Below are 21949 nucleotides of genomic sequence, written 5' to 3' on the forward strand. Positions count from 1 at the left end.
TTATATTTTGTGATAACTTTTTTGTGATTGGAGGAAGGAAAATGTTGCCCAGACAAATTTATAGGGCATGAAAATACCTTTAAAATGACACCAAAACCAGCTCTCTAGGTGTTATACTTTTAGAGATATGGCCATTTGAATTCGCGACATCGCGCTAATTAGTCCAAAGTTCGTTAACCTGTATCTCACTAATTAAGAGGCTGTTAGCAAAAATATTTGAGTTCTAGCTGTTTTTCATGGGTCCCAATTGGTTCCCAAAGTTTTACAAAAATCTGAGAGATGACGGCAGATTCTTTGATGATTTGACATGGAATGACCCCAAGCAGGAAACTGGTTCCGGATGTCGTTGTAAATCCAACAATGAGTTTGAAAATTCTGCAAGGCTCTATGCTCTAGATGGGGTCAGTGTTCATCCATCAACAATATCCCATTCCCTTCACAAAGCTGACCTCTACAGACAGGTGGTAAGAAATAAGCCATTACTGAAAAAGACGCATCTAAAAGCTCAAATGGAACTTGAGAAAAATAATCTTAATGATACTGCAGGCATGTGGAGAAACTTTTTGTGGTCAGACAAGACAAAATGTGAACTTTTTGATATAAATAAAAATTGTTACGTCTGGCGCAAGCCTAACACTGCACATCACCCAGTCAACACCATCCCTACTGTTAAGCATGGTGGTGGCAGCATCATGCGATGGGGCTGCTTTTCATCAGCAGGGACTGGCAAGCTTGTCAGGATACAACGGACAATTGATGGTGCAAAGTACAGGAGAATCCCTGATGAAAACCTTGAATATGAAACCATGAATCTGAATCTGGGTCAGCCATGAATCTGAAACTAGGTAGGAGGTTTACATTTCAGCAGGACAATGATCCAAAACACAAAGGTAAAGCCACACTGGAGTGTCTGAATAAGAAGAAAATAAATGTTCTTGAGTGGTCCTGACTTGAACCCAATTGAACATTTATGGCGAGACTTGAAGATTGCAGTCCATTCACAATCCCCATTAAACTTTGCAGAACTAGAGCAATTTTCACGTCAAGAATAGGCAAAGATTTTACCATCTCACTGTGCAAAGCTGGTAGAGGCCTACCCACAAAGACTCATAGCAGTCATTTCTGCAAAAGGTGCTTCTACCAAGTACTGACATAAGGGGCTGAATACCTTGCAACTTGTGAATTTTGATTTGTACATGTTTTTGCAAGTATTCCTGACATGTAACCTCCTTCAACTGTATCAGTGTTTAGTTTGATCTCTTCAGTTATGAATTTAAAAAGTTCATTTGGAAAAATTGTTTCTACATAATTCATCTAAATGTGACATTATTGGTAGGGGGTGAATTCTGTTTCAGGCCACTGTATGTAACCAGTGCAGGAGATCATTTTCTAATGGCCTCGTTCGCCAAAATGTATTGCCCCCAAGGTGCTCATTGATTTGAATGAATGCATTTAACAGGCAATCATCACCATACTGTGAACAGCAAATTGTCTTTAAGTTTCAACTTGGTTGATGTTTTCATATATTTTTTTGTATACATCGTTGATGTTCGTGGAAGAGCTCGTTGACTGAATGGATCAGGACACAACATGGCAAAATGAACAACGGAGAGACAGTTGGGGTTGGAGGCACCAACAGCAAAGTTGAAGGCCAATATAGACAGAGATTTGGACAAATAATGAGTGTGGGGAGGAATTGGGGGGCAGGAAAGGAAATGATGGATGCAGAAGGAAATTCTATGGAGGGGAAAGTGTACATTTTGAAGGAAAAGTGCTAGTGGTGGGGTGGAGGGTTAGCGAGGGTAGAAAATATCATGGTGATCTGAGATGGTGGTGAACAGCTGTCTTGAAGCCCTGGAGGAAAGAACGAGATTTAAAATGATGCAAGGCTGCTCAAATTACGTGCAGTTCCACTCTCTTTGTTACCTCACTTTGCTGCCACATTCACATTTCAACAAATGCATTAAAAACAGAAACCCATGATTATGGGTATTGGTTACTAACACTATAAAGGGAGTATCCTCGTACTTTGCGCATGATGCTTTCGGGACAGAAACCGGATTGAGGGTGAAGTGATGCATTACTTTCGATGTTGACAGATTGAGGACATTCTGGGTGCAAGGCTTGAAGCTGGCCTCAAGGCATGGACGCAGGTGCTTTTGGGACATACTGATGGAAAAGGGGACATGGACACAGAAGCTCCTCTCACTGGACATCAGCCTGGGGGAGAGCCAAGAATCAAGGTACGGATCATCATACATGAGAAATCTGTATTTATGCAGTGAATGACATTTAGTAAGCCCCAATATATCCTTCCCAACTATGTAATTACAGATAACAAAACTCTGTTGGATTTCATAGTTTAATACAAACATTTGGAAACATGTAAACTTACTAAATTCTATACTGTGCTGTGCTGCACAATTCTGCTTTAATAATGCACAGTTTGAATGAATGAATGAATGAAAATGATAATTTTACTGATAAATGATAATGATATATATGATAATGATAATGATATAAAATGATAATGATAAAATGATAGTTTAATTTACAATATTTAATATGTGCACTTTTGGGTGACAGTTTGCAATGCACCAAGGGCAAAACTCTTAAAAAATACACGCTAAGAGGGACTGTTCTATTAACTACTAACTTGCGTGAAAAACTGTTCTCTTAACATCCCAAAAAGTTATTTGGAGCTTGATTCCATAAAGTGAACGAGTAACACGACCTTGATCATAAACAAATGATTCATTTCGTGTAGCCTCGTGAGGAGAGATAACTCACAATAACAAAATTAAAAAATGACAAAACAACTAGAGCATTCATACAACACCTTACCGGTTAGCAGTACCTCAAGAGCAGTCTTGAGAAAAATAAATAACATGGGCGGGGTCTGCGAGCGGCAAATTTGATTGGTCAAGATGATGTAAAATGCTGTAATGTTTTGTCCAAGTACTGCTCAACAGAAGGGTTTTTGAAAGTGCTAAAAGGGTGGTTTGTGTTAAACAGTGTTCAGTTATATTTAATAGAAATATAATATGTATTTTAAAGGTTGCAGAAAAAAAATGGAATTTTACCGCCGTTGATGCAATGTCTTTTACACCACCTTGTTTAACACCTCACATTAGTTATTTGGGCCTGCTGTCTGTATCCTTTTTGACGTCTTTAAAACAGGAAGTTTCCTGTTTGGAATTATTTTCAATTTTGTTTGACTGCTAGACAGACAGGCAGAGTAATGTTTTAAGCAGTAAAGCCGCTTCAATATTCGGCTATGTCTGTCCGTCCGGCAAAAATGAAGAAGAACATTTCGAACCCGCCGTGTTTGATTCTAAAGGGTTCTAAACTGTAATTTGAATGAGTAATTTTAAAGGGTTCTAAATGGTAATTCTAGAGTGTTCTGAAGGGTAATTGTTAATGGGTTTCATTCTTTCTGTGCTTTTCCTATTTAATATTAAAAATGCCAAACTGAACCGCTTCCTTTGGACACGGGTGCGATTTTTATTTTTCTCAGTGTCACCAATAATGAAAATCACTCAGTCGGTTCAAGCAGCAGTTATTTTGATGAACCACATTTTTGAAGTGAACATGCAAAATCATGTTCATATGTCCAGCTCTTTCCCAGACTATCAGTTAAGGGTGTAGTACTGGTGAACAGGTGATTTTTTTTTTGATTTTTTAAAATATTTAGTTATAGCTGAACAGTTTCCTTATAGTCTTATAAACAAGAATCATGCTATTAGAGGTCATAGAAGTACCCCTAATTATTGAAAAAATTCAAATTTCAATTCAATTCAATATAATATTTTGCATTTTGCATGCATGAAATTTGTTATAACTTTAATTTGCATCATTCTTTTGGGCTGACATTTGGACAGGATATTCAGAATATCACTTCCTTTAAAATGATGAAGGCTTGTGTTTATAGGAGTAGCCATTGTGGATTTATTGAAGGACAACCAAGTTTTATTAGTGAACCAAAACCAAGTTTTATTATTAGTTTTATTAGTAGCTAATTAGTGAACATTTGACATAATTTCACAAAATCCTCTCATCAGGTAGTAGAGTAACACATGTATAATACATGTACCAAGTTTTGTGTGAAAAGAATGATAGGTGACATAGAAGATAGAAGTGGAAATGCGTTCTTTGTTTTTCCTTGTTTTTTATTGACGGTCTAATTTATGCAAATTATATGCATGTAATATGACAAAGAAGCGTTGAAACTGGTCTGAGTTAAAGCCAAGATTATATCTTTCAAGAAAAACTGAAAATTAGATATTAACTTGACTTTGTTTTTGTGTAAAGGCCTCTCAAAGGTACCTATGTAGTTTTCTCAATTTTTCACCAGTACTACACCCTTAACACAGGTGGTGGCCAAATGTTTGGAATAAATGATAATGGATAAAACCCACCTTCTGATGGCCATCTAATAGCAGCCCTGCATAGCCCAATATTGTAATATTTACATTGATAAGGAATTTTATAACAACAGGTAATGTGTGACATAATTTAACTTATGACACACACAAAAACTAGCATTTATTTGGTAGTTTATTTTGGTAAATAAACTACCATTTATTTGGTAGTTTATTTTGGTAAATAAACTACCATTTATTTGGCAATTGTGGCTAACAATAATCATTGCATCGTTTAATATCCACTTGGTTTTTTGTAGAACATTATTGTTATATATTATGTTGCACTCTAATAAACTGAACTGCATCTAATGGTAAACGCTTCAGCTTTATATCGATGTTTCCATTTAATGTGATTCCACCTGTTAGCTTGTCGTGTTGGAGTTCCGCATCACAAACCAGCTCATCCACCTGGAGCCGCATCTGGAGGCCTGCCGGGAGCACCTACACTGGGAGCTCCATGCATGGGAGAATGTGGCCGTCACGCTGCCTCGTATCCAAAGCCAGCGGTACCAGGTACAGCAATCGGCAGCGATCATGATGTTTTTCAGGAAACTGATTCCAGACAACCCAGCATTAATCTTGTGCACAACGTTACTTGAAGTTTGGACACCAAATGCTCTGTCTTGTCAAAATTTGTGCTTTCTCATTGCTATCCCATTTTACTCATTCTCTCTCTATCTCCTTATTGACACAATTTGTGAGACTATTGCAGTGTGTGTGTGTGTGTGTGTGTGTGTGTGTGTGTGTGTGTGTGTGTGTGTGTGTGTGTGTGTGTGTGTGTGTGTGTGTGTGTGTGTGTGTGTGTGTGTGTGTGTGTGTGTGTACACACACACAAGTGAGCATGCACTCCTCAAACATCCCAAGGACCAACCAAAACTCTTCCTTTCATTCCCTTGTGCATCCATCCATTCCACCAACACTCCCATCTATCTCAGTGTTGCCATCACCATCTCACTCTGGACAGTGTCGTAGGCCTTTTCCAGGACCACAAATCCCAATGCCATTTCACCTGGCACCTCTAACAACTTCTCCACCGGCTGTCTCAGCGTGACCGAGTGCCGTTCTAGTTTGCCTTTGCTTCTGTTTTTATAAACCTTCTTGCTTAGACTATTATAATCGAATTATTTTTGTGTTCTTTGTACGAGTACCCTATATAATGTGTATACTGCAGTAGCTTTGCGCCAACTTGAGGAACATTGTCTTTGAGCAGGTCGGTGTGCATTTTGAATTGAGTGAGGAAGACAAGTTCTTTCGAAACCTTCACCGTAAGATGCCCGGAGGAAATGCAGCAAGGGAGGCTTCCCAGGCTGCCATACAGACCTTAATGAAGCAAGTTGAAGTATACGTGGAGGTATGGGGCTGCATTAAAGATAAACAGACAAAAGATAAAATTTTGGTTGAATTCCAAAATATGCAGAACAGGTAGTCCAAGGACTAAAAAAAAAAAAGTTCAGTTCCATTGAGATAAAACAGCGATACCACCCAAGGCCAAGCTTGATCAATGTTGTTTGTAAGATGTTTCAAATCTGTTAATTTCTTTCTATTTATGTCATCCTGATCTTGAATTGACGTGCTGGTGACCTTTCCCTCATAGTTTCATGAAAACGAAAAACAATACATTGCTCAATTTCATTTCAACCTCCACACCGACCTCTCTGGTTCTTTATTGGACACTAGGAATGGCTGCGCTATCAGAACCTATGGGACATGCAACAGGAGAATGTCTACAGCAAGCTTGGTGATAATCTGGACCGATGGCAGACCCTGCTCAACCAGATGCGCAAGTGCCGTCTCACATTTGACAATGCAGAGACACGAAAAAGCTTTGGACCTGTGGTGGTCGACTATGCAAAGGTATTACTTTAGTCTCTGTATGAATTGAATGGATTTTGAGTATTAAAATATCTGCTTCAACTGTGTTTATCCTTTCATTATTGCTTATTGCCAGAATAGCAGGAATATTGGTTTAATTTATATTGAAAGTTAAATGTGGAATTGGCTCCACATAATGTCTTACGACTTCAGCGTATGTATGTCCAATCGTAATTGTAACTTATTGTGTAATCTTTACTATAATCCACAGACCGGTTTGTGTGTGTGTTTGCGTGTGTGTTTGTCCTGCTACTCCCACAGCTCTGGGCCGATTACACCCAGACTTTCTATATATGATCAGCATGATCCCAATTAGTGCATACGAGTGTTTTATCTATGCAGGTGGTCTGATGGGAGAGGAGGGAGGAGGGAAAATGTTTGAAGGGACACAATTCTCTATGTAAATGTGTATTGTGTAGCGCAGCTCCAGGTGGCAGCGGGTATTACATGTCCTCACCCATTACTGTACAGTAAGGTGTTTTGAATTATTCAGCGAGAGGTGTTTTTAATTACACAGCGAGAGATGTATTAAATTACGCAGTGAGAGGTATTTTGAATTACGCAGCGAGAGGTGTTTTGAATTACGCAGAGAGAATTATTTTCAATGACGCAGCGAGAGGTGTTTTCAATTACGCAGCGAGAGGTGTTTTGAATTACGTAGCGAGAGGTGTTTAGAATTACGCAGTGAGAGGTGTTTTGAATTACGTAGCGAGAATTATTTTGAATTATGCAGAGAGAATTATTTTGAATTACGCAGCGAGAGGTGTTTTGTATTACGCAGCGAGAGGTGTTTTGAATTACGCAGCGAGAGGTGTTTTGAATTACGCAGCGAGAATTATTCTGAATTACGCAGCAAGAGGTGTTTTGAATTACGCAGCGAGAGGTGTTTTGAATTACGCAGCGAGAGGTGTTTTGAATTACGCAGCGAGAAGTGTTTTGAATTACGCAGCGATAGGTGTTTTGAATTACGCAGTGAGAGGTGTTTTGAATTACGCAGCGAGAGGTGTTTTGAATTACGCAGCGAGAGGTGTTTTGAATTACGCAGCGAGAGGTGTTTTGAATTACGCAGTGAGAGGTGTTTTGAATTACGCAGTGAGAGGTGTTTTGAATTACGCAGGGATAGGTGTTTTGAATTACGCAGGTATAGGTGTTTTGAATTACGCAGTGATAGGTGTTTTGAATTACGCAGTGAGAGGTGTTTTGAATTGCGCAGCGGTAGGAGTTTTGAATTACGCAGCGAGAGGTATTTTGAATTTCGCATCGAGAGGTATTTTGTATAAGTATTTTGAAGAGGTATTTTGGAGAAGTATGTTGAATTACGCAGTGAGAGGTGTTTTGAATTGCGCAGCGGTAGGAGTTTTGAATTACGCAGCGAGAGGTATTTTGAATTTCGCATCGAGAGGTATTTTGTATAAGTATTTTGAAGAGGTATTTTGGAGAAGTATGTTGAATTACGCAGAGAGAGGTGTTTTGAATTGCGCAGCGGTAGGAGTTTTGAATTACGCAGCGAGAGGTATTTTGAATTTCGCATCGAGAGGTATTTTGTATAAGTATTTTGAAGAGGTGTTTTGGATAAGTATTTTGAATTATGTGTTTGAATAAGGATAATAAAATAACCCCCCCTGCAGGAGTGGGTGCTTTTAGTAAGTATTATCAAAGAACGTCCTTATAGGTGGGATAATATTCCCAATTATATTATGTACTAGCTGAATGCACCCGGCATTGCCCGGGTTCTTTGTGAATTAATTTACTCTTCTGTACATAGGTCTGACGCGAGCTCTGTATCAGTTAGTGCTCAACGATTCCTTGTTGTACACCGCACCTTTCCTATGCCATCCCTAGGTGCTGCATAACGTCATTGCCGGGCATCGAAGGGGGCTCGGCAATGACGCACGCTGAAAGGGAGTACTCAGTTTTCACTCTGGTTGTTTGTTTTCTTGCTTTCTTGTTTTCTTGTTTGTTTGTTTGTCCGGGCGATATCTCAGCCATCCTTTGAGCTAGGAAGCTGAAATTTCAGCACAATAGTGAGCAAGTCCTTTGTAAAAACCGTATTTTTGTTTTTTTGATTAATCAATTAATTGAGGAGTTATTTAATTATTAGCGATTAATTAAGTACTTATTTAATTAATTAAATTTCCTTTCTCTTCTGACCATTAACTCAGGCACCTTTTGAGTCAGGAAGCTGATATTTGGACATGCCAATGACCAGGTGATTTGGCTGCAAAGGCTATTTTTGATTTATTAATTAATCAATTAATCAATTAATCGATTAATTATTTAATTATTCGATTAATGGCTAATTTTTTTTCTTTTTTAAAGTTACAGATTCTGATGAAATGGTGGTGGTTTATCTGTTCTATGACCGAATTGATTAATAATTTAATTTTTTAATGATTATTATTTATTTATTTTCATTATTAATCATTTATTTATTATCTTTCTCATTTGGCCGATATCTCAGGCACCTTTTGAGCTAGGAAGCTAATATTTGGACATGACAGTGACCAAGTGATGTGGCTATCAAGGATATTTTTGATTTATTGATTAATCATTTAATCGATTAATTATTTATTGATTAATCAATTAATTCTTTAAGTTTTTATTAATGATTTATTTAATTAAATTTCTAAAAGATACATCTTCGGATGAAGCACTAGTGGTTTAGTTATGCTATTAGCCAATTGATTAAGAAAATATTTTGTGATAATCTTTTATTGATTTTAATTATACAATTAATCAATCAATTATTGTACACCTCTCTCTCCCAATGCAGTCTGTATGAGCTGCACTGCGGTATTGCCGGGCGCCCGAGGCGCCCCGGCAATGCCGCGCTGTAGGATATTTAATTATTTGGCATGGGGGGCTGGGGGCGGTGTACTTTGAATGTATCTGTACTTGTTCTTTCTTCTGTCGGGCCCCGCGAGAGAGAATTTTCAAAGCATGTGTTGCAATCAGTCAGATATTCCTATTAAGTGCATAAGATGTACTTCAAGATAATTTTGGAAGAAGAAGAAGATATATTGCGAAATGGGCCCAACCCGGCCGAGGCGGCCTCGACCAGCCTCACCACCTCGCCTATAACCTTCCTGGGGCCCGTCCCAACATTTTTTGTTTCAGATGTTTCTTCCTATCTTTCACCGTTCAGGAGATTAGCGTGTGCAGATAAACAAACAAACAAACAAAAACTTTCTTTTATATATATATAGAAGATAGATAATTTGTTATACTGGCTTCCAGCAGGTGGTGCTGTATGATCCACATTTACGTAAATAGAATGATTCGAAAAGATTCACAAAGTGAAAATGTTAAATCATTCACTATTCAGGATGAACCACTGGACTCGGGTATAACTTAGTGCTTGCACTCAGTTTCAAGCTATGATTTATTGTGTGTATCATGTGCTTTTGCCAACAGGTTCAAGCGAAGGTGAACTTGAAGTATGACTCTTGGCATAAGGAGGTTCTGGGAAAGTTTGGTCAACATTTGGGATTCTGCATGCAGGATTTCCACACACAGATCTCAAAGGTGCATTGTGGGAGGAATGGCTTGAAACAGATGGGAAATGGTATATGTATTGATTTCACGCTCAGGATCTTTATTATTTCGTTTGCTTCAATTATGAAAACGGAGCTGCGTTTTTTTTTGGCAAGACGGATGTGGGGGTGAGGGTAGAGGGGGGAGAGGGTGTGGATTGGTGGAGGGGATTTTTTTGAACTTGATGAACAGGCCCCAAGCAATAATATCCATTATTCTCTTGCTCTCTAGCACTTTATACCCCTTTGAAACGAGTTTCCCCCATAATTCACGAATATATCTTCGCTTGGTGATCTTTGGTTGGTCTTTTGTTGGTCTTTGGTGGCTTGGTTGGTGGTCTTTCCGTCTTCTACCGACTCCTCTCCGGCCTTGCTCCCCCAGCTCTCTCTGGGCTCTGTCCCCCAAATATTCATGCAGGTCGCACAAGATCTGCCAGCAACCCTCTTATGGTTAAACTGCCAAAATCAAGACTCTCTGCTCACCTTCACTCCTTCATTCCTCTTTTCTCCCAAACAAACTCCCTCACTCTCTTCAATCCCACTCCACCTCCAGGTCTTTAAAACGGCTGTTCACCACCATCTCTTATCTTCCCCCATCCAAAACCTTGCTCTTTTCTACCCCCGCTAATTTCACCCCAAATCCACTTTTTTGAGGTGACTTTTGACTTCTTTCCTGGAAGTCCTTGGTGTTCTTGCGTTTTATACCTATCCTGCCTCCCCCCAGGCCCTCTCCCTCCCACACATCTCCCGATGTCCCTGCTCTCAAATGTTGTGTTTGTGTGCTTCCTCCCCTTCTCTCCCCATCTTGTCGACCGCTCCCCTTTTTATATACTTTGTTTGCTTGTTTGTTTGATTTGTTTGTTTGATAAATGTTAGCTCTTTCACGAGCCTCGACTCTGTATACCAAAAAAAGAAGAAAAAAAAGACAAATTCGTTTAAAGATTTTAATTAATTAAAGCGAAACCACCTTGATGAGTCCTTTTGTCCTGGGAGAAAATAAAGGAAAGTAAATGCATCGCTCGATCAAAACCTGTTTAAATTTAAACTCAAGATACCATATGCTATTGCATTGTGGGATATTCATGATTTCAACATTTCAACTTATCGTAATAGCGAAGAACCCGCTCTTACGGACGGGTTAATTCACTCAGAATTACATAATTGTTAAATCCCCCAGAAATGACGTATTTCTTTACTCCCTCACACCGGTAGAGCGGTGCTGTGCCATACATGCTGTATTTACAGAGAGAGAATTGGGGTCTTCCCCTGCCCCCCCTACCCCATCCTGAATGCCTAGGAATATTAATTTTTTTACCCACCCAAAGTCTTCCCATACACACCTCAAGTACAACCACCAGTTTCCAACTCATTCCATCCAGCGATTCGGGATTTATAGAAGTCAAACAATCACACAAACAAGCAGACACTTCTCACATCGTAGCATGATTTCAGAAAATACTAGAACGGGCACTCGGTAGAGCGCATACCTTCGCCGCAGCTACTGTTCTGTACTTGGCATGGGAGTGTAGGGAACAGAACAGTGAACAGTTTGGTGCTGATTTCATGCAAATCGGATAAGAATTGACCGAGTTATGACAAATAAAAATACGATTTTGACCTTTTCGTGACCTTGACCTTGACCTTTGACCCGATTGCTCCCAAAATCTAATCAAATGTGTCCCGTATAATAACCAATCATCCCACCAAATTTCATGCAATTCGGTTGAATACTTTTTGAGTTATGCGAATAACATACACACACACACAGAGACATACAAATAAATACACAGCGATCAAAACATAACCTTCCGCTTTTGCGAAGGTAAAAATACTAGAACGGGCACTCGGTAGAGCGCATACCTTCGCCGCAGCTACTGTTCTGTACTTGGCATGGGAGTGTAGGGAACAGAACAGTGAACAGTTTGGTGCTGATTTCATGCAAATCGGATAAGAATTGACCGAGTTATGACAAATAAAAATACGATTTTGACCTTTTCGTGACCTTGACCTTGACCTTTGACCCGATTGCTCCCAAAATCTAATCAAATGTGTCCCGTATAATAACCAATCATCCCACCAAATTTCATGCAATTCGGTTGAATACTTTTTGAGTTATGCGAATAACATACACACACACACACAGACATACAAATAAATACACAGCGATCAAAACATAACCTTCCGCTTTTGCGAAGGTAAAAATATATCATTCATTACAAGAAGATAAGAACTTCCTTGTGATGAGGATCACCCGACAGTGCTGGTAGCACATTGCACAGAATCTTCCTCTCAGAACAACTACCATATGGTAAATCTTCCTCACAGCAGACACTTACTATGGTAAATCTTCCCCGTCCATAGCACACCTTACCCACCGGAATAGCTACCATATGGTAAATCTTCCTCACAGCTGTCACTTACTATGGTAAATCTTCCCCATCTATAGCACACCTTACCCACCCCAATAGCTACCATATGGTAAATCTTCCTCACAGCTGTCACTTACTATGGTAAATCTTCCCCATCTATAGCACACCTTACCCACCCCAATAGCTACCATATGGTAAATCTTCCTCACAGCTGTCACTTACTATGGTAAATCTTCCCCATCTATAGCACACCTTACCCACCCCAATAGCTACCATATGGTAAATCTTCCTCACAGCTGTCACTTACTATGGTAAATCTTCCCCATCTATAGCACACCTTACCCACCCCAATAGCTACCATATGGTAAATCTTCCTCACAGCAGACACTTACTATGGTAAATCTTCCCCATCTATAGCACACCTTACCCACCCCAATAGCTACCATATGGTAAATCTTCCTCACAGCTGTCACTTACTATGGTAAATCTTCCCCATCTATAGCACACCTTACCCACCCCAATAGCTACCATATGGTAAATCTTCCTCACAGCAGACACTTACTATGGTAAATCTTCCCCATCTATAGCACACCTTACCCACCCCAATAGCTACCATATGGTAAATCTTCCTCACAGCTGTCACTTACTATGGTAAATCTTCCCCATCTATAGCACACCTTACCCACCCCAATAGCTACCATATGGTAAATCTTCCTCACAGCTGTCACTTACTATGGTAAATCTTCCCCATCTATAGCACACCTTACCCACCCCAATAGCTACCATATGGTAAATCTTCCTCACAGCTGTCACTTACTATGGTAAATCTTCCCCATCTATAGCACACCTTACCCACCCCAATAGCTACCACCATATGGTAGATTTTATCTTGGAATTCCTATCATAGGGGAAATACTAACAAGCAACACTGGCACATGGCTATTTAGAGACTACTCTGTGTTAGTGCATGCGTTATTGTAGCATCTGAGTGAATGTGAGATGGATTGCAACAGATGGAAAGACAAAGGTTGTGAGTACCGCAGATCGATGCCATGCATTTGCACTCTATAGGGAGTTCGAAGCAGTTTACTTTTTGCCCGTTAGCACAGGTCTATGTCAGCAAGGTAAAAGTGAGAGTGAGTCACACGTGGTTCGTTTTTATTTATTTATTTATTTTAAACAATGTTTATGGTGGAGCTTCACCATTTTGAACTGATTGGAAATTTATTTATATTTATGCTTTCCAGTGAAACAATGTACATTAATCCTGAGTAATACACAATGCTTGAGGGGTGATACGGTTCTGAGCCATGTATAACTCTATGTTTATGGTATATTATAGCACATTATTGTGTACTCGCAGAAACCCATGGTGAAAATACCACGATATAAAAACAGAGGGGAAAAAAGCCTTGTATTCTTGCGCTGGTTGAAATAGCTCAAAAATGGGAGGTTATATATTTCTTAACAGTAAAGAAATTGTTTTTTAGGAGCAATCCAGGTAGCGGTCTGTTGCTTATACACCACTCGGGTTCAACTTTTTGTCTGATCGAGAAAAAATTCCCATAGGCTTTTTATCATTGTGAAGGCTTTTGGTTAATAATGTTTTCTCTCTGACGAGCATTTCCATGTTTCATGGTGGGACAGACAGACAGCATTAGCCTATTATATGGACTAGCAGGTACACCTATGGGAAACCCACAGACATCGACATGTGAGACATTTGGACATCTTGAGTTCGATGCTGCATGTAGAGTTTGACAAAATTGGCACTGACAATTCGTCACATACAGAAATTATGTAGTCTACACAATGTGGTATGTAGTACAAGACCCTCTGTGATGTTAAATTTTTAACCCCTTCATTCCAGAATTTAGGCGTGCCATGCTACTTCTCTCCACGCCATTTACTTTTCTACACCATCTGTTTTTTCTTTTCTTTTTCTTTTTTCTACATTCTACTGCTTTTCTACTTTTCTTTTTTCTTCTTTTTTCTACATTCTGTCCTTTCACTCCCTTCTCCTCTCACACTCTGCATCTGCTTTTATCTCTTCTATCATACCCATCTCTTCACTTTAAATTTACTCCTCTCCCACTTTCTCCGGCTGTCATCCCGGGCACTGTGGTGTTGCTGTATCGATAATTCATCTTATACTTTATTGTATTGCAGTCTCGTCAAGAGCTGGAGCAGCATTCAGTTGATACAGCAAGTACATCAGATGCCGTGGGTTTCATAACCTTTTTGCAATCCCTCAAGCGAAAGTTCAAGCAATTTGAGAAGCAGGTGGAGGTACGTCAGTTATGGCCCATTCTGCCTTTGAATGCCAAGGTAGCAGGGATTTGTTAGATTTTCCTTCTTAAAATCCCAATGGTGTTTACAGCAGCCGTATAGTTCTTAAAGCTTTCTCTTATTAGACAGATGTCTTTGCACAATATATATTTTTAGGTATTGTAGAATTTGAGCTGTCGGGGCTGGCTTTGAGGCACGCAGGATGGCCTAGAGGTACACACACTCACCTCTAAGCTATGTAACCTGAAATTGAATCTCAACCCATTTATAAACTGTCATCCTGGTATTTCGCAGGCCGGGTAATTCAGAAATGTGTGTGCCCATCCCTTGGATGGACATTAAATGGGAATCCCATCTTCCGGCATTAGTTGGTAAATGTTAAAGATCCCACGGTGTCCTTCGTGAAGAGTATGCGACCCTGAACAAATTACAAATTCGTGCCCTAACCTTACTTAAATGTCAGGACCTTCCAGCCAGTTCGTGAAAGACTGTGGTGTGTAGCTACCCTCGGCCATCCCCAGAATGTGACAATAATTGTGGCCATTAAAGAAGAAAAAGTAAACTTTGAGCTGTCATTTGAAAGTTTTTCTTTGTTTTATAAACTCGCATCTATTTTTAATTCAGAATTTTATTTTATCTATAAATGTCTATGATTTTTTTTTTTTTAATCTTATTTATCTTATATTTATCTTATTTTATTTATTTATAAATTTTTTATTTTATCTATAAATGTCTATGATAATCCCTGGTGATGGGCTAGCGGCTAGGGTGCCAGCTTACCCATATCAAACATATCAACCACCTAGGATCCTGGGTTCGAATCCTGGTCGATCGCTGAATTAACGCCAGGGGGGTTGACTCAGCCTGTCATCCTTCCGAGGTCGGCAAATTGAGTACCAGTTCACTGGTAATTCCCTGCTTGTCGTAAAAGGTGACAAAAAGGGTTGGCGGCAGGAAGGGCATCCGGCCGTAAAACATTGCTTCAAAAAGGGGACCGAAAAAACAACAACCACGGTCCCCGAAAAAGGTCAACCCCCGCTTGCGGGGAAAAAATGGCCTCTAAAGGTGGTTTAAAAAAAAAAAAAAAAAATGTCTATGACCTGAGATTTTCTGAGATGGTTGTCGTTCCAATGGTTTTGAAGGAGTATTTTTGAATTACGGAGAAGTGCAATGATCCAAATGATCAGAATTGCTGATAAAGACGGCCAAACCAATCTTCCTGCGACTCATCACTCTTTCTCCGTAGATGTTCTGCAATGGTCAACGGTTGCTGGAGCGCCACCGTTTCCAGTTCCCGTCATCCTGGCTTTACATTGACAACATCGAAGGTGAGTGGGGGGCATTCACAGACATCATGAAGCGCAAGGATTCAGCAATACAGCAGCAAGTGGCAAACCTGCAGATGAAGATTGTGCAAGAGGATCGAGCTGTGGAAAGTCGCACATCAGACCTGCTTTGCGACTGGGAGAAAAACAAGCCCGTTGCTGTAAGTTCAACTCTCTACTTTTATCAAATCCATCACCAAACTTATCATTAATATTTTTGCCTCCAGACTTTAAGACATCCTGCTTATTTCACAACAAAGCGCTTGCCTAAAATATTTGGCAAGATGATGTCACAACAGCCTGCAGTTGATGAATGTACCACGAAATTGAGCATTTTATTTTCAAGAAGATGCATTTATGAACTTATGAGATTTCAGTTTCACTGATCTTGATTATGCGATGTCCCTTTGATCCACTGTAGGGAAATCTCCGTCCTGAAGAGGCATTGCAAACGTTGACCATCTATGAAGGAAAGTTTGGACGCCTCAAAGATGATCGGGACAAGTGTGTGAAAGCCAAGGAGGCACTGGAACTAACAGACAGTGGCCTTCTGAGCGGCAGTGAGGAGCGGCTACAGGTGAGAGGTCACTTCCGCTTGTTTGATTTATAAAGGAATGCTCCTCATTTACTGCATTTGTAAGGCTGAGGGCATGAATAGATCGACCAGAATTCGTACCTCATGCAAATCATGTGAGAACATTAAATATGGGTCAAACATTATGCGTTTACAAAGGTTCCGAAAAAATACTAAAACTCATGCAAGGGTCCTACGGCATGGCAGGATCCATTGGTTGGATGAATAATTCATGTGATGTACAACTTTTTCAAAAGAGTCAACAATTTTGCAAGAGAAGAACTGACTTATTTTAGATGCTCTCTGTGTGCCTTTGAAAAATCTTTACTTTGTTTACTTTCCCTTGTCAGGTTGCTCTTGAGGAGCTGCAGGACCTCAAAGGTGTCTGGTCAGAGCTACACAAGATCTGGGAGCAAATTGACCAGATGAAGGAGCAACCCTGGCTTTCAGTACAGCCACGTAAGGTATGCAGATACATGAGGACTCGATTTGCTGATCAGGAAGGGGACACCTCCATATTTTTATGCATATTATGGAGTGGAGGAAACATATCTGAGAAAAAGAAGTTTTATGGTGAGGATCGGGGTGAGTATGTGTGGTAAGGGAAAACGTAAAGGTAGAATAATTGGTGCTGGCGGATAGAAATGAAAGAATATAGCAGTAATTAGAGGGAAGGTAGTTTCTGCTTTGATCAAACCCTTCAATCACAACAGTTCTGTGCCACGCAGCATTGAGTAATGTAAGACTTTTCCCACTGGAGATTATTTGGGAAAGAATGTCCACTAACCTTGACCTCCACTCACCTGTATAATATAAATACAAACTAGCATAATGGAGGGGTGAGGGGTATGCGAGTAAATACATTTCACTGTTTATGCATGATATGTAGGTAACCCCTCATCCGATTGAACAGGAAGTCATCCCTTGGGTTAAATATGTATTTAATCTGAGCAGGAGGTCTTTCAATGATCTGTGATGGCCAGGTAATTATCTCCGCCAACGAAAGTGGACTGAGGTTTTGTTTTCACCACTGTCTGTCTGTGAGCAGGATATCTCAAAAAGTTATGGATAGATCCAGATGAAATATGGTGGAAACGTTGTGCGTGTGACAATTATTAGATTTTGACATTCATTCGATTTTGTTGAAGATCCGGATAGGGATCCGAGGATTTTTTAAAAGTGACTCTTCACCATTTGAGAGATGAGGCCAAAAAACGATACATAGCAGGATATCTCAAAAAGTTGTGGAAGGATTTGGATGAAACTTGGTGGAGAGGTTGTGTACGTGACAAGGACGATTCGAATCGATTTTGGTGAAGATCTGAATATGGATTCGGATATGAGCATTATTTAATTTTTTCAGTGATTCTTCACCATTGAGTGATGGGGCTAAAACCGACATATAGAAGGATATCTCAAAAGGTTATGGACGGATTTGGACAAAAATTGGTGGACAGGTTGTGTGTGTGACAAGGACAAACAGATCCGATTTTGGTGAAGATCCTGATCCGGATCCGGCTAGTATAATTTAGGACCATAAACGATAAATAGCAGGATATCTCAAAAAGTTGTGGACGGATGATTTTGATTAAATGTGATTCTTTATTGTGATTTTCTGGTCTACTCTGGGATACAAAACGTAAACTATTCACCTGTCTGAGGTATGCTCTCTACTGAGTGCCTTTCCACTTGTTAAAGGTGTTTCGCATTTTCATTGACAATTTTGTTGAAAAGCTAACTTTTGTGAGATCATCCATCTTGCACATTGAAAATCAGCACTGGATATGCTGGTAGATATCCTGAAACGAAGGAAAAGTGTGAGTTCTGGGTTATACAATCTGACAATTTGAGTTATTTGTGTGCTAGGTTATTCCATAGAACGCTGTATTCCCCAGGTATAGTAATCCTTAATATTTTGCCAAAACTTCGGTTGTTTTCGGTCCGCAGCTGCGGCAAAATTTGGATGGACTCATGAGTCAGCTCAAGAACCTACCTGCTCGCTTGCGTCAATATTCTTCTTATGAATATGTTTACAAGTTGCTCAAAACCTACTTGAAGGTGAGTGGTTGAAGACGTGAACAATGTCAGAACAACTTAGATATATTGATACATCCCAGAGTTTTTACAGATAACATGAGATCCAATGCCATGTTCTCATATCAATCGAGCGAAACGTTGCTCTCGTTTTTTAAGGTGAATCTACTCATCATTGACCTTAAGTCTGAAGCACTGAAGGACAGGCATTGGAAGCAGTTGATGAAACGGCTGCATGTGAGCTGGATACTTTCGGAACTTACTCTTGGGCACATCTGGGTCGTGGACCTTCAGAAAAATGAGGCCATAGTTAAGGATGTCCTTTTGGTGGCCCAGGGGGAGATGGCATTGGAAGAATTCCTCAAACAGGTGTGGACAGAAAATCATTATGGTAGTTTTTTGAATGATGTTCAAATTGCCATTTAAATTAAAATGATGTAACTGCTTGCAAACTTTATTAACTGATGCCGTAATTGAGCATATAAACGTATGTTATGTCCGTGCAACTAACTGATCAACTGTGGACTTGTTACCCTGCACTCACAAAGCGAAAAGCAGGGTTAGGCATTCGGGTGCGTTCGTGTCTGCATTTTTTAAATTCATTTTCTCGGCAACCGTTGGTTCGATTGACGGGAAATTTTTACCATAGGAGCGCCTCCGCCTGTATAATTTTTTTATTCATAATTATGACGTCATAGGTCACGTGGTACGGTCGCCATCTTGGAAAAACGTTGCCCCTCTATATCTCCCAAACCACTCAATGGAAAAAATTGAAACATGGCTCATTGTCAAGTACTCTCCATGGGGAATAAAATATGTTGATGATGATGTCAACGGTGCCTTCATTATGACATCATAATTAGACAAGTACAACGCTTGATCTGATCAGTATGAAAAAAAACCTGTTAGTCCGATGGACACGAAATTTTCAGAATATGAGCGGCTCCTCCTGTAGAATTTTTAAAATGATAATTATGACGTAATAGGTCACGTGGTACAGGCGCCATCTTGGAAAAACTTCACACCTCTATTTCTCTGAAACCACTCCATGGGAAAAAATTGAGACCTGGCTCATTGTCAACTACTCCCCATGGGGAATAAGATATGTTAATGATGATGTCATCGGTGTCTTCGTTATGATGTCATAATTCGACAAATACAACACTTATCCATCCGATCATTATGATTTTTGTTTTCTCAGCAACTGTTGGTCGGATGGACACAAAATTGTCACCATAGGAGCGCCTCCTCCTGTAGAATATTTTAATGATAATCATGACGTCATAGGTGTTGGTGTTGGGCTAGCGGCTAGGGTGCCGGCTTAGGATCCTAGGATCCTGGGTTCGAATCCCGGTCGATCGCTGAATTAACGCCAGGGGGGTTGACTCAGCCTGTCATCCTTCCGAGGTCGGCTAATTGAGTACCAGTTCACTGGTAATTCCCTGTTTGTCGTTAAAGGCGGCAAAAAGGGTTGGCGTCAGGAAGGGCATCCGGCCGTAAAACATTGCTTCAAAAAGGGGACCAAAAAACAACAACAACCACGGTTCCCGAAAAAGGCCAACCCCCGCTTTGCGGGGGAAAATGGCCTCTAAAGGTGGTTATTTTTTTATATTTATAGGTCATGTAGTACAGGTGTCATCATGGAAAAACCAAAAAACCTTGCACCTCAATATCTCTGAAACTGCTCTTTGGGAAAAATAGAAACATGGCTCATTGTGAAGAACTCCATATAGGGAATAGGTGTTATTAACGATGACGTCATTGGTGCCATAATTATGACGTCATAATTCGACAGGCACAACGCTTAGTCTGATCAGTTTGAAATGTATTGAGTGTGATCTATGCAACAATTATATTAGAGAATATAAATTTATGATGTCATCGGTCACGTGGTCTGGCAGCCATTATTGGATCAAAGAAAATAAAACCGTTCAAAAACAGAAAAGTTGGCTCGCAGTTGACTGTGCAGGGTAAGTATTCTATGAATACCATCTAGTTGGACGTTGCAAGTGGATGATAAGCTCAACGATAGTTATGCATTCACTAAAATAAAGGCCTCATTCTAACTTGGATCTCCACATTATAGTCACATGTACATCAACCATGATAACCACAGCCGCGATTGAGGTGATTTCCGACACCTGCTGGGAATGAATCCTGTAAATAGCCAAACTAAAAGACTGAATCTGGATGGTTTGTTCCCCAAGTAGTGGGTAATGTGTCCTTTTGAACTCATACATGTTTAGATATGTGCGGCCATACAAATAAGGGAGGGCCTTAATTAATTAATTTTCCTTCACGGGTTTCAAATCTTACTATAATTCACCAAATGTCCGTCTGTCCGTCTATTCCCAGGTACCGCAAAAACGGATGAACCGATCGCAACGATATTTTGGGTGGGTAATCCTGGGACCTCCTGGAGTAAAATAGGCTATATTGTTTTTCCAATTTAAGCTTTGGTCTCAAGCATTTTCAAGTTTGGACTCCCGCATAACGTTATTGTCCCGGGTACCGCAAAAACGGCTGCACCGATCGCAACGTTTTCCTGGAACCCCTGCAGTAAAATCCTATGATAATTCAGCAAAAGAACATGGCATGAAAATAAAAAACGGCTGAACAGTATTTCATGAACATTTCATTGCGGAATTGAAGAAAATCCTGATTAGTTACGAACCTGCCGCGAATGCGGAAGTGGACAGATTACGGCAATGAGCGGGTTTGATAATATCCTACTACAACCATCATTTAAAACAGTATTTTGTTAAAGTAGTAATTGATGATTGGGATTGAGTGAATACAATTACGATTTTGAATTTGTAATTGTATTCACCGAACCGTACGGAACTTCACATCAGGATTTAAATATATGTTTATGTCACGAATGTTGTTAAAAGTTAATTTTTTTATATTAATGTTATTTAATTTGTGATTGGAGTTATGCTGTTTGGAATGAAAAAAGAGAGTTCAAGTGAATGACGAAATGCTGTGACGGTTTCTACTTTCTAAACGTGAAATTTGCGGATCGCTATATGCAGATTCGCCATTGACTGGGTATGGAACAAACATACCTGTTTGTTTGCGAACGGGTACGTTTTTCATGGAAGTCCTTCACAAACTTGTTGTCCATGTCTGACGTGCGACTAAAGGTGCTACAGGAATGTGGAATTTATTGGTTTCATGCTTTAGCATTCACCGTTTCTGCATTGCCTGTTTGCTTCCGGCCTCCCACCCCTGCGTAGCACGGATACCTCACTAGTTTATCAAATCGGTTGACGCGGAGAAGATGGCAGGAACAGACACGCATGCACACTTAAGAAATATATAATTTATTCACATGAGCCAACATATACAGATGTCTATGGGCCTACAAGGACTCTCTAGTTACATACCATAAAGGGAACAAGGCAATTGGAATACCTAGACTGGTCGGGACCCCACGAGGTTAGCATTTGATTGAACAAGAGTGGCAGTGCAGGGCAGACGATAGGGTGAATGGCTTCAGTATCCTGTGGAGATGGAGACTATCTCC

General features: G+C 40.0%; 1 protein-coding gene across 2 annotated transcripts in view; it reads left to right on the plus strand.

Moving 5' to 3' along the window:
* The window catches only part of LOC137437086 (cytoplasmic dynein 1 heavy chain 1), a 263109-nt gene that overhangs the window by 74170 nt on the left and 166990 nt on the right, over positions 1-21949 (plus strand). For both annotated transcript variants that reach the window (XM_068131446.2, XM_078786887.1), the window contains exons 13-23: positions 2100-2243; positions 4791-4937; positions 5635-5775; positions 6102-6278; positions 9711-9821; positions 14368-14487; positions 15734-15973; positions 16234-16389; positions 16737-16850; positions 18334-18444; positions 18580-18789. In XM_068131446.2, the coding sequence (XP_067987547.2) occupies positions 2100-2243; positions 4791-4937; positions 5635-5775; positions 6102-6278; positions 9711-9821; positions 14368-14487; positions 15734-15973; positions 16234-16389; positions 16737-16850; positions 18334-18444; positions 18580-18789 (1671 nt within the window). The remainder of the gene's footprint in view (positions 1-2099; positions 2244-4790; positions 4938-5634; positions 5776-6101; positions 6279-9710; positions 9822-14367; positions 14488-15733; positions 15974-16233; positions 16390-16736; positions 16851-18333; positions 18445-18579; positions 18790-21949) is intronic.

This window comes from Myxine glutinosa, chromosome 11 (genome assembly GCF_964187855.1).
Source record: "Myxine glutinosa chromosome 11, kmMyxGlut1.1, whole genome shotgun sequence".
Classification (NCBI taxonomy): Eukaryota; Metazoa; Chordata; class Myxini; order Myxiniformes; family Myxinidae; genus Myxine; species Myxine glutinosa.